We start from the raw sequence: 14,074 nt of genomic DNA, 5'->3' as shown, positions 1-14,074 counted from the left end.
GGCTGATAATTCACCAAAAAATAGTGAGTTATTGCAAAAAGGTCGTGTGAACACATGTCTAATGCAGTAAGAAAAAAAACCCCTTAGGACCAAAAATTCGTATCTATGTCCTACAAATGTCATGTTAGCCCTTCAGACAAAAGTCTCAGCAGCACATGCTGAGCTATTAAGTTCAAGGATGCAAAACAGCTTTCACAAACAGCAACAGAGACTAAGAGGATTTGGATATTTCAGCACACCTCACTAGTTTACATCGAAGCTGACCATTCCGCTTCTATTAGTCACTCAGAACAATCACTCTTTTCCCAGCAGAGCTTACTCATTTGCAAGATAAAAGGAAGACATTTCTGCACATGCCCATAATATTCTTCACCACTGGGGGCAGCTTTACATAAGACTGCATTCGCCGAAACCAAAGCAACAGTCGGACGGAGCTTTCAGAATGACAGTATGCAGAAGTGAGCCGAGCTTGTTCATTGTACGGGCTTATTCTACCTTCTATGCTACAAAGCAGCTTCCCAGCCGGATCGGGTACTAAGTAAGGGAACTGCTGTGCTATGGAATACAGATGTGTGAATTCAGATAGCTAAATGGTGCTTGGAGGAATCTAACATGCTTTCCTGTAAAGAGAAATTTTAAAAGCCAGGTTCCTAACTATAAAGATGCAAAAACATAATATCCATGAAGATCCTATTACCTAGGAAGAATTTGACATTTTGCTGCGAATGCTGTGTTGGGATTGATTTATTCTTGGAGTGTTCTGCATGGCTGGCAAAGAATAATGTTCCAAAATCGGTCCATCTCCCAAGGGGTCCAATTTTTCTTCCTGGGTGTCAGCGAGCCCTGACTCACTACAGTGCAGCTGACAGGGGCTGCCATGCTTGTGGCACACTAAGCAAAAAACAAAAGACCTAAGGACGACCTTTGAACAACACAAAGGATGGGTATGTTTTTCATGTTATTTTTTTTAATGTATAGTTCATAGCCACTGCATAGCCTGTGCTTTAATTACTCCATAGACTTGCCTTGATGTGATTTGTTATTACAGTTAAACTGCTTAGGGATTACACCTTTTACCCAACTGCTTTTCAGTATTTATATAAAGGCATTCTTTAAAAAAATCTGAGTAAAGAAAACAATGTGAAAAGAAGTTGAGTCGAGCTAGGGATTTTTAAATGATTGTTGAAATAAAAGATTTTAGCATGATTGAAAGAAATGACTGATGTGTGGGGGGATAACTTTTCTAAGTTGTTTTTATTTCCAGGTTTCAATGTAATTAGGCTACTGAGCGGATCAGCTGTAGCTCTGGTAATAGCCCCTACTGTATTACTGACAATGCTTTCTTCTGCTGAACGAGGATGCCCTAAGGGCTGTAGGTGTGAAGGCAAAATGGTATATTGTGAATCTCAGAAATTGCAGGAGATTCCCTCAAGTATATCTGCTGGTTGTTTAGGTTTGTCCCTTCGATATAACAGCCTCCAAAAACTAAAATACAATCAATTTAAAGGTCTTAATCAACTCACCTGGCTCTATTTAGACCATAACCACATCAGCAATATTGACGAAAATGCTTTCAGTGGAATACGCAGACTAAAAGAGTTGATCTTGAGTTCCAACAGAATCTCCTATTTTCTTAATAATACCTTCAGACCTGTGACAAATCTCCGGAATTTGGATCTGTCATACAATCAGCTGCAGTCTCTGGGATCTGAACAGTTCAGGGGCTTAAGGAAGCTGCTGAGTTTACATTTGCGATCCAATTCCCTAAGAACCATCCCTGTTCGAATATTTCAAGACTGTAGGAACCTTGAACTGTTGGACCTGGGTTATAATCGCATCCGAAGTTTAGCAAGGAATGTCTTTGCAGGCATGATCAGACTGAAAGAGCTTCATCTGGAGCACAATCAATTTTCTAAGCTCAACCTGGCACTTTTTCCAAGGCTAGTCAGCCTTCAGAACCTTTATTTACAGTGGAATAAAATCAGTGTGATAGGACAAACTATGTCCTGGACCTGGAGCTCATTACAAAGACTTGATTTATCTGGCAATGAAATAGAAGCTTTCAGTGGACCTAGTGTTTTTCAGTGTGTGCCCAATTTACAGCGCCTCAACCTGGATTCAAACAAGCTCACATTTATTGGTCAAGAAATTTTGGATTCTTGGATATCTCTCAATGACATCAGCCTTGCTGGGAATATATGGGAATGCAGCAGAAACATTTGCTCTCTGGTAAACTGGCTTAAAAGTTTTAAAGGGCTGAGGGAAAATACAATTATTTGTGCCAGCCCCAAAGAGCTGCAAGGGGTGAATGTTATTGATGCAGTGAAAAACTACAGCATCTGTGGCAAAAGTACCACGGAAAGGTTTGAATTAGCACGAGCTCTCCCAAAGCCAACGTTTAAACCAAAACTCACCAGGCCTAAACACGACAGCAAGCCCCCTCTGCCCCCAACTATTGGAGCCACTGAATCAAGCTCTGAACCTGAGCACGACACAGAACACATCTCCTTCCATAAAATCATAGCAGGCAGCGTGGCCCTTTTCTTGTCTGTGCTTGTGATCCTGCTGGTAATCTATGTGTCATGGAAGCGTTACCCAGCCAGTATGAAGCAGCTGCAGCAGCGCTCTCTCATGCGAAGGCACAGGAAAAAGAAAAGACAGTCACTGAAGCAAATGACTCCAAGCACACAGGAATTTTATGTAGATTACAAACCTACCAACACTGAAACCAGTGAGATGCTGCTGAATGGAACAGGACCCTGCACGTATAACAAATCAGGCTCCAGGGAATGTGAGGTATGAACCATTGTGATAAAAGAGCTTTTAAAAGCTGGGAAATAGTGGTGCTTTATTGAACTCTAGGGACTATAAAGGGAACGTTTTTCTCACTTTTCTGGCACAGCTCTTCCATGTCTCTTTTTTGTACATTCATAATACTGGTCATTTTACTCTCATACATAATCAACTCATTGAAATTTAAATACCGCAATCAATGTGAAGCCTGAGCTCTGGTTTAATACAATACCTATTGTACAAACCCTCTGCTGATTTCATTAAAGTCTCTCTTGTTTTTAAATAGAAAACTTCTTTCATAAGTAATCCACTGCACCTGCAGCTACTGTGCCTCTGTTTAGGGAGAAAAATGACAACAATGAAAAAAAAAAAAAGTTAAACTCGGCTTCCCCCCTACCCCCTCTTGCCCCCCAACCTAACCCCAGCCCTTGCTCCGACACTCACTTTTTGAGCCAAGAACAAACTAAGGACCCAGGTACTGTAGCAGCATCTGAATTCTGAGTTGTCTGAGGAGAGACATGGTGCAGGAACAGCTCTGAAAGAATGCCTGATTTCTGCCCAACACAAGATATAATAAAAAGCCAGTGGGGAGTTAAAGCACTGTCTTAGGACATGAGGTATCACACCAAAAGCAAAGCAGAGGGAAATCTAGGCTTAATAAAAATTTAAAAAGAAAAAGGTACAATGGGATTTACTGTACTGCATTATAATACAGTGTTTCTAGGGCTGATAACTATTAATTGAAACCTGTTTATGTGACTTCATACAAAAGGTGCCAGTGTTTATCCCTTACATCCAATTGCCTTTCAGAAAGTAGTCAAAAGGCATTCATTAAATGAGGAGCAGAAATTCCTTATTGATGTAATTAGAGGAACTCAAATGTGCAGCAGCAAAAGCAAGACCACTTCCTGCACACATTTGTTTCAGTGCTCATTAGAAATTCTCTTTTCAAGACTGTCAAAGACATTAATGTAGCTGAGGAAACCATTAAATCCGTCATTTTCTTCTTTTTCTTTTTATTTGCTGGGCTGGGCTTGTTAGGGTTTTGTGATGTGTTTTGCACACTGTCCCTCTAATATCTAAATAAAGGTTCATTACTTACAAAGCCAAACAGTGTACATTTTAGAAATACTACAACTGCAAAGAGCTTTCAGAGAAAATTGGTTACTCACTGATCTGAGAAGACTGCATCCAAAAATCCTTAAAGAAATCAGTGACAAACTATTTTTCTCTCTTAGCAAAACCTTAATGACATTATAAGAATTCACAGATGCTCATTTTTAATGTGTAGTCATTCATCAGCGGTTCTGGACAAAATACAGATTTGTAACCTGGCTACTCCCTGCTCTCCCTCTCCCCAAAGTCATGTATTTTTGTTGGCTGCAGAAGAATGTAACATCCCCCATACTTCCAAATAAATCATACCTCCTATTTTGATTATCAGGAAGGGGTGGGGGTGGGGGGTGGGGGTGTTCATTCTTGAAATAATACATCAGCACCTATATAGAAGCAAGTCAGTAATTTAATTATCTCTGGTTTGTAACTTGATTTGGCTTAGTAAACTGCATGTCTTCAATCACTTGGGAGGGAATGTTTCTACAAAGCAGTTTCACTGCAGCAGATTAGAAAAAGCAAAACCTTAGCAGAACGTTCTCCTGAATTTTTACTGGAAAAATCCCAATCACAGCCAATCACCTTGAAATATACTAGGTACGATGAAAACAAAGCTAGAAAGCATCTCTTAAAAAGAACTAATACACTTGTAGCATTTTTGTTCTGTTTTCCTTTTTTCATATAATGAAACCATTCTCATTTTCAAGGACTGTAGTGAGGAAATATCTGAGAGTAGAAGCTTGAGACTATACTGAACCCTGCAACACTGAGATCCCGTTTTACTGAGTACAAAGAGGATCCCATACAATTAATAATACAAGTCCTTGAGACGCTTTTGCAGCACTGAGCAAACTCTGATTTTTACCCTGAGTTGTACCTTGAAAGTTGCTATTAAAAAGTCAATGTACATTGAATTATCTTAGCTATTACGAGATTCAGTTTTCTACCAGCAGGTCTTGGTTATCTCTGTATTGAAGGATTAGAGTTTGCTGTAAACTTCGTGTTAAGAAGCATCGCTGTACTTCTACAGGCTTTAACGTCTGCAGTGGTGACTAATATTAGGCACAGCCAAAACAAGAAAGATTTGGTCCGAAACATACATATATTCATATATATATAGATACACACACATACACATGTGTATCTATATATATATAAAAATAAAAGAAAATTTTGCTATTTAGTTTTGGGAGTGCTAACTGCAATCAGAAAATAATTTCGTACTATTAATTTAGATTTTTGCTATTTAAAAATATTCAATACATCTTCTAAAACTTCTTAATGGATTGTGATTGTGAATGAGTTGTATATAACTGAGTTTGGCTTTATATGCTTCCTTTTATGTTTCTTTAATGCCTACTTCTAACCACAACAATAGTCAGAAAGAACCAACCCACAACCTCCTACAGAAAGCAGTACCTGTAAAATTATCACTAGCTCCCTTTGAAAAATACTTAGTTATGGGCATGAAAAAGAAAATAAGGCCAGTATGTCATTAATCATAGATGGATAACAAAAATACTAATGAAAATCCAGCATGTCTATATTCAAGCACAGACATGCTTAGATCAATTCATTTATTGCCTGAAAAACAACAGATTCACTTTTCATGAATTTCCAAACACACACCAAACACAGGTAAATGTGTAATTGCTGCTATAGTCATTGATAATGAAAACACTGTCTGATTACACAAAAAAGATGCCCAGTGTAACTCTTTGAACCTTCTTGCACAGCCTGAGGCCTGAGAGCTGAGTTGTTAAATCTAATGGCTATGGCTTAGAAAACATTTTAAACCAGCTTCACAGCATGTTAAAACACATTGCAAACCCCATGCTTTCATCTGTGCAAAGACTACATGAACTAAGCTAAACTTTGTCTCACCACTGTCAAATTAAACACTATAGAAGTGACTTGTTTTGGTTGGCTAGGCCACCAGAGTCACAAATTCAAATAATCTTGTAGGAAACGACCTGGTCTTAGCTGAGCAACTTTCAGTCCCTGTGAAAGGCTGCCCCTTTCCTGAATACAAATGAAGTGTTAAAGCCTCAAAGATTCCATAGAAGAAATTTCTTCTTTGCTTCTCTCCAGTTTGGGCAGCAGGTATCTAGAATTCTGATCCCACTTTGTCTGGGGTTTGGGATACTTTGGTGCCAGTCTCTCACATAACTATTAAAACCTTGCTGGGGTGATGCTGAGGAATCCTCAGAGGATGCACGACAGCTATGATGGCTCTTACAAACCCCTAAGCCTTCATACAAGCATTTTAGGCACCGACTTGTGGAAGGAGATGTGACTGAGTGCCTCTAATGACCTGGCTTATCCCTTAATGGATCTGATGCTGCCTACATATCCCAAGTTTAGGAGAGCAACAATGCATTTTGAAGGTGCCTGGTTTTGTTTTGTTGTGGTTTTTGGCTTTTAAAATCAATTTCTATTCCTTTTCCTAAGTCACATATGGTGTTCTGGGGCTACCACTCGAAGACCGCGGCTTTTCAAGCCACAGACAGAGTGCAGTAGTCTTCCATGCCCATTTTCATTAGCTTTGCAGTCTACATTTATTTAAACCACGTTGAGACAAATGTTAGGTGGAATCGCCAAACAAGACTGTTTCGTTTAACACCTTCTAACAATTTCTTACATTAAATGTTTACAAGGGATGTTGAGAAGACAGACAGAAGATGGCAAGTAAACATGACAGATTTGAGGTGATTTGCTCAAGATCACACACCAGTTGAGTACTGGGAGTATAATCCAGTCTCACTCCAAGACATCCTCCCAGCCAGTGGAGTACTTGGCCTCTCAACTAAACGACCTAGCTCCTGGAATATTCAAGTGGTATTTCAGAATAATAAACCACACAGAAGGCATATCTGTGGAAAAAGAAAATAACTAATGTACTAAGCAAATTCAAGGAGACTGGTAATGTTCATTCACTGTGTTGAGATTACCTCCAGCAATTGCAGAGTAAGAGAATAATAATGAGAATGAGTGGCTTGAGCATAATGAATGCAAGCTTCTCTACTGGCTGGTAGGTTTTCATTACTCACTATCTGCACTTATACAGTCAGCACAGCTTAAGGTTTGGCAATGCTCTTTTTATTATTATTATGAAACAGTGAACCTTGATATAAAATTCAATTGCAAAATGAACATAAATGTACAATATTCCTGCAAACACAATTAGAAATTTTCAGTTTGCTGCAAGCTAATGGTCTTTGCTGTCAGCCACTCAACTCTAGATAAATATTCTGTTAGATGAATTTCTGTGGAACAATAGTGACATCCAGTGGGTAGTTAGCTTAATCACAGGTATCTATTGTTTATATCAATTCACACACAGATGTGTTTGCCTTTTTACTTTGCATTCTTCTGTATCACATGGTAGTAGCATCAAATCCTTTCAGCATACTAAGTATTCAACTGTTTCTGTGTATAGGAATCATAACCTGAATGTAGACAAATGCTAGCAAGAAATTGTCTATCCAGTGTCAGTAAAAGGCAAGAAGCATATAATAAGTAAGCAAGGACAGGAGCTGTAACAAATTTGTGGCCACTGATTTAGAACTTATTACTTATAAAACAGCACTAAGTGACATTAAGATACTATAAATAAACTCAGACTACAAGCAACTCATTCAACTTCCTAACAGCAGATTTAAAAAAAAAAAAAAAAAAAAAAAATTGAGTTTAGTTTTACAATAATGAGAGAAAGATATTATTAGACATCAAAAGGAAGGGCACTCACCACCTGGGAACAAGTTAAAGTAACAGCTTCATCTCGAAAACACACAGCGTACAAAAGAGACAAGAAGCAAATTACAAAAGATCAAATTCACAAGCAGTAATAAAGCCAAACAATGAGAAACTCACCAGTGACATGAATATGCAGCATATTTCCTTGGGCGAAGGTTGCTTGCAGCAGCCTCTGGTATGTTTTGCAGCAACAACTTTAGGCCTCAGAGTAACTCTATGCCAATGTTACTGGCAGTAATATTAAACCACAGTGAATGACAAACGAATGAAATCAGGATTATAGCTCTGTTGATAACAGACAGATTTCATTTCCCTTAAGATGACGCACAAGAACTCATTTCATTCCACGTCGAATGAAATACAGTTGTATTTCTAACTTTTTATGTACTTAGGTGCATTTGGAGGTCACCTATCAGTCCATGATGTGTAGCCTTGATTTTTATTCCCAGCTAGGCTTTCTAGAATGGGTGTCATCACAGTGGTACAGTATAGGATTTTGATCCAATTTTCAGAATTATAGTCAAACTATTTCTTGGCATAATTGTGAATGGAAGACAGCAGAGCGCAAAAGAAGTAAAAAGTGACTGAGCTCAACAGCTATGAACAGATCATCAAGGAGGTCATAAATTAATAAAAAGGAGTTTATACAAGACACTCTGGGATGGCTAGCTGTGAGTTGATGGCCAACATTTTACCTACCAGAGAAACTGCAAATCTCATTTAGAACAAGCACAAACATCGTAAAGGCAATAATGAAAAAAGATTTGCAAGTAGTAGGCAGTATCTTTTATTTGACCAACCCATCATAGAAATCACATCTCCCTACAATTCTTGTCTGACTTGTATTGTTAGACTATCATGACCATAGCATTAGCATTCTAATGTAAGAATGAGCATTGTTTACTGAGAAGGGACAGAAGGGCAGTTAATCCCCATTTATTAACTTTTTCTTTCTAAACAGCTTAATGAAATTTACTGATGTTATTACAGGAAACATTTTATATTCATGTGAAAAATCACAAGTTTCAGATTCTCCATTACTGAAATCAACCAAATTCTTTAACAAAACAAAAAATTTCTTTCTTTACTTATAGTTTCTTACTGTTTCTCACAAACTCTTTCACTTGCAGAGAAGAAACTGAATGACTGGAGATGTAATCTTGAAAAAGAGTTCTCAAAAAAAAGCCCTCATATGTGCTGTCTTAACCACTGAAACCATTCCTCTCCTATGTTCCTGTGCAACTAATACACTGACTATGTGTCACAGTTTATATTCTTGACTGAATGTTAAATTTCTATTGCTTCAATACTAGCAGTAGCACTGAAATCATGTAGGACTTCGTAGTTACAGTTCAACCTTGCAAATTCTCAAAGTGTTTTGGGGCAGCCAGACTCTATTAATACATCATAAGGACATATGAAAATCATACATCCTAATTACTCATCTACTTATACTCCAAACAAAGACATAAATGCATTACAAGGTTTTTTGCTTCACTACACCACTGAGAAAATCATCTGGCCAGTTCTGTGTGCAAATCCTTTTCTTCTTCAAACTAACAAAACATTTAACTAGCTAGGTCTCTCAGGAACTTAATTGCTTAATGCTGAAAGAAAAAAACCTAAACACATAGATATTGGCAGCAGCCTGCAGAAGTTGTCATCGTGAACTCGGCCTTTATTAGTTATTCTCACTTCAAATCCAGCAGTGCCTCCTATACTTGTCATGTATTATACCTGCGCTATATCCCATAGTGTGATGTACTAACTGTACGAAAACTTTGCATTTTTATGGCCACTTCAGTTCATGTGCAAAACTATACTAAGAAATGGAAAACAAAAGACTCAGAAAAAGGACTGCATATGGCTTACAGTGCTAGAAAAAGTTAGGGAGGATCACTCAGCCTTTCCAGAAGTTAAACAACTGATTTTAAAAGAGAGAAAATTATATTCTAAAGCAAAACTAGAATGTTAAATAAATGTTTGTGCATTTCTTAAAAGTATTTTAAGCATCTATTTTTAAAAAAAATTGCTACTGTGTGGTTCTGGGCATCTTTAAACATCAAACAAAAAACTTCTCTAACTTTAATTTCACACCTAACTTAAACAGAGGGAGAAACTACCTTCTTATAATGTAAGGCACCTCTTTCTGAAGCTGTGGGACTGAGCTGATATGGGAATAATCAAAATATATTTCATCTTACTATTTTCTTGTTTCTTGTATGACTATTTTCAACTTCTGTAGGAATGATATGATACTGCTAACTGGTACATGTACACTATTCTAGCTGAGCACATTCTCCTGGCATTTATTTTGTGCTTCATGACAAATCATAGGTTGTGTTTTTGGGTCTTATGTGTGCCCTTTATGGTCAGGAACAACTTACTGAATGTTTGAATACCAGTTCTTTAACTAGTGTCTATAATACTTGGTGTTGTAGAACTCATGATTCTGATTTTAAATTAGGCACTTACATTTTCCACTTCCTTAAAGGATGCAAAACGCACAAATCAACTTCAAAATAATGTAATGAGATTACCCCTTCCTGGTTCAGCTGTAACTCAGGGGAGAAAACATTCACAAAATGTTCAAAGGTACAAAAGAAGATCTCCAATGGAAGCTGGGCATTCTAATTGCCTTTGTAATTCTTCCCTTCATTGCCCTCAAGATTAAAAGTAGCTGTAGGTGAAGGAAATGTGAACACTGAGCATGTGTTTTGCTAGAGTATAGATAATAAGCAATAATAATACATTAGTCATACAATCTCTGCGGGACTGAAGATACAACCATCACAAACGGATTCCTTATTCCAAAATACAGACTTTATCATGTATATTCTAGCATACACATTGTTTCTTGTTTGTTTTTTTTTCCCCCTAGAAAAAAACCACATTATGCAGAAGCATCTATTTGGCTTGTGGTAAATTGTGCAAAAGCAGCAGATGATGAAAGTGTAAAAGAGGGAACACAGTTTACAAAATGCAAACTGGAGTCAAACAGAGAAACACTTTAGACTTCACCTTAATTAGTGTTTTGTTACTAATTTTTCAGTTTCCTGTAGATTATCCTGTTTATTTTAAAACAGACTATAGGAAAGATTTTCAAAGCTGCAAATGGGAATTTAAACACCCAGATCCCACCCACTTCTTGCAATAGTTGAGCACTTAACCTTTGTGACAGAACATTATCTCCTCTCCCTTTCTCCCCAGAATTTGAAATTTGAACAAGACTGTTTGCGAGGTCTGCAGAGTGCTCTGACCAGCTTAATGAAGGCAGTCTGAAAAATTACCTTCCCGGAGACCTTCACAAGTTTTGTTGCAAGTGAAAGGAAGCAGTTGTACCTCAATGATGTGCAGATGGTGGCAGATGTATCTTACTAACATTGGGTGGGATGCATATTGAAAAAGGGTATATAATGGAAAATTGCCTTCTGACCTACTACAAAAGGGACTGCCACTAATTCCTGGCACACAGTTAAAATTAACTGACCTCAGAAAAACAATTACCTATGGTTCAGTTTAAAAAAGCAGCTGCAGATTCTGGAATCTGTTTTTTTAACCAGATGAGTTTATTCCCCATATTCCTCACTAATAACAATCATAGTAATCTTACACAAAAATACTTAGCCAAAGTTTGAGAAAAGGATCATCTTTTCCTCTTCAAAAAAGAACACCATCAAATAATCATTCCAGCACATCAGTTTTGTTAGCAGTGCACTATTACTTGTAATATAACACTTTCATATCACAGTATTAGCCTTCCAGCCATCTATGAGTCACATCCTCAGAACAGCGCAGGCTTCATCCTACATTGCTTCATACCAGCCAGCTTCTGATCCGCACTGTACTCTCCAGAATACATATGCATTGCATATAACAGCAATTTCCAATTCAAAAATTAATTTCATGTGATATTACACCTGTGACTCACAATGTAATATACTTACTATGCACCTTCCAACAAAGGATCACAACAGATGGGGATGGAAACCCTTCAGTGGGAACTTTTCCTAAGGCTAATTGTACCTATAAAAAGCAGTCTCTGTACTTTTGGGACTACATGTTTAGTTTCCCCTACTTTCATTTATCCGTAACAACAGTTTCCAGGCTACACTACTGATAGAAAATGTGGGCCTGCAGCAAACACTACCAGTATTATTATATGAGCTCAGAAGCTCCAATTACTACCCAGTAACCTGTCCTTCATTCAAGAACAGACTGATTTACTTCAAACATACATGATGCTGGACAGCATATTTCTATTCATCCCTAGTGACAGTGGCAACACAAAATAGTTTTTCATTTTTCTTAGTAAGTAGCAATCACAAAGAATATGGGGGGAAAATTTCTAACATTTTAAATCAGAATCCTGTATACTGAATCCTTATACCTTCCCCATTTCACATAGGTGGCTTCCTACTTTTAAAACACTTACGTCAAAAATAAACTATTTGCCACAGGGGAAGCAATAAACTTTGTGTGGCAGTCTACATGTAACTGCCAGTAACCATCTTCTTTTCACTGAGCGTCTGAACTTATAACCAGTGTTCATTTTGCAGCTTAAAGAAGCTTACAGCTATGGCATCTCAACATTCTCTTTACTTTTTTATTAATTTTTGCATATGACCTTTCTTAGGACAAACCTTGAAATATTTTAAAGTGAGAAGTTATTGCCTATCAGGCTAAGCAGACAGCAATACCATTGTAGGGGGAAAAGTGACCGAGAGTGGTATGCAGTTGCCCTTAGTTTGCGTGTACTAAAGTCCAGCAGTATTCATGGAGAATTGTTTTTATGAAAGCTTAATAAAACACTGTAACTTAAACAGTTATGCATAAATCTTTGGCATCCAAAGGATACAGGTTTGTCTGTAGCCATAGCATATAATGGTAAATTCTGATGTGTTAGAGGTATCTTGTAGCAGTATAAAATAATTTGGAATCATAACATAATAGATGCATTCTCAAATCTGAAAGCATGCTGTATTTCAACTGTAACAGTATCATAAATTACAAATGCCTATATATCAGTAATAGTAATAAAATGCATTTTTCCAAAGCCACAGAACTACTGATACGTATGCTTTGGCTTCATGTATAAACTGACATGGCAAACTCTAAATTTAACAAAGCCAATTTCTTTTAAAGCTTCATCACACTAATTACATCCATCAAGTGTGTAAAATACATTTTGTCAGCTAAGAACAGAGGACTTCAATTAAATGTAAATCCTTATTCAGCACTCTAAGCTGTTAATGGCTCGAACTCATTAATGAGATGATGAAAAGAAAATGCTCCTACATAAGACTGTAGTGAGAATTTATTACAAGTACTCATTATTTGCACCTAGTTTATATACTTAAGAAAGTGTCCCATATTTATGTCAACACTCCAGTATCAACAGAGAAAGATACCAAAATAATCTTGTTTGTTTGTGGATGTGCTTGTATATATATTTGGGGCTTGACAGTCATTTCCAAGACAGACAACCTTGTCCCCTAACCTAGAGGGTTCCCAGAACACCCAGTGGGACACTCTAACCAGCTGTGATCTGCTGTTGATCCAACCTTTAAGACACCTTCTGTGCAGAGCTTGCTATAGCTATTTGATAGCTTTTTTGCGCAGTCCCAGCAGCTTATTTGAAAAAGTATTCCATATTCCCAAATCTTTCCTCAGCCATCCAGCAGTATGGCTACCCAAAACTGATAACAAAGTTCACCTGGTAGGTACCAAAATTCTGCCTCAGAATCAAAATAGGTGAGTCTGTCTTTTAAGCTGTATAGGTGATAAGACCTTAAGTAGGGGAGAGGAAACTTTCAGAATGGTAATTTAGGCTAAGTGTCTAGCATTGTAATTTTTCAAATAGTAAGATGAACACTAATGGCAGACTGCACAGCATGCCTGGGCTTATAAATTTTTATAATGATTTTGGATAGATTCTCTATTTGAATTAGTTCAGAAGAGCAGTGAAAAGAGGATTACAGAACTACAGGTGAACTACCAGAGCAGGATGGGGAGAGACATGAGAGTCAGAGGAACACATCCTTGTTCTCCGAAACATGCAAATTTCATTGCAGTTTAGCACCATCAGGATTTATGAATTTTCATTCTTGTTGTAGACTGCAGGATCTTCTGTATGTGCTTATAACCTTAAGGAAGGTTATTAAGGGGATTTCCCAATTGCAGGACTCCCCTAGATCAGGCTTACTTCTCACAGAAAGGAAAAGTATCATTATTTTGATTTCTTTTTCAGATTTCTCTCTCCCACTCCACTCCCTTTCTTTCCTCCAGTCTGGGCTCCTCTTCTCTTTTGATTATCTATTTCCCAGAAATAAAAAAGAGAATCCAAGGGCTACATATAAGTGTACCAGATGGCCTTGAATTTCTACCCAGTCTACCAAGTTCTGCTCCTGCA

The 14,074-nt window shown here is 37.6% G+C and overlaps 2 protein-coding genes across 7 annotated transcripts in view; one reads left to right on the top strand and one right to left on the bottom strand.

The window, feature by feature from the left end:
- CTNNA3 (catenin alpha 3) overlaps window positions 1-14,074 on the bottom strand; it is a 549,510-nt gene that overhangs the window by 307,285 nt on the left and 228,151 nt on the right. The window lies entirely within an intron of this gene.
- LRRTM3 (leucine rich repeat transmembrane neuronal 3) overlaps window positions 420-14,074 on the top strand; it is an 89,787-nt gene continuing 76,132 nt past the window's right edge. For 2 of the 4 annotated variants that reach the window (XM_030030150.1, XM_030030148.1), the window contains exon 1: window positions 961-2,796. In XM_030030150.1, the coding sequence (XP_029886010.1) occupies window positions 1,216-2,796 (1,581 nt within the window). In that variant the 5' untranslated portion in view covers window positions 961-1,215. The other 2 variants (XM_030030149.1, XM_030030147.1) reach the window with 2 other exon arrangements.

Source organism: Aquila chrysaetos, chromosome 11, assembly GCF_900496995.4.
Source record: "Aquila chrysaetos chrysaetos chromosome 11, bAquChr1.4, whole genome shotgun sequence".
Taxonomy (NCBI): domain Eukaryota; kingdom Metazoa; phylum Chordata; class Aves; order Accipitriformes; family Accipitridae; genus Aquila; species Aquila chrysaetos.
This window is presented reverse-complemented; position numbering and strand designations above follow the sequence as displayed.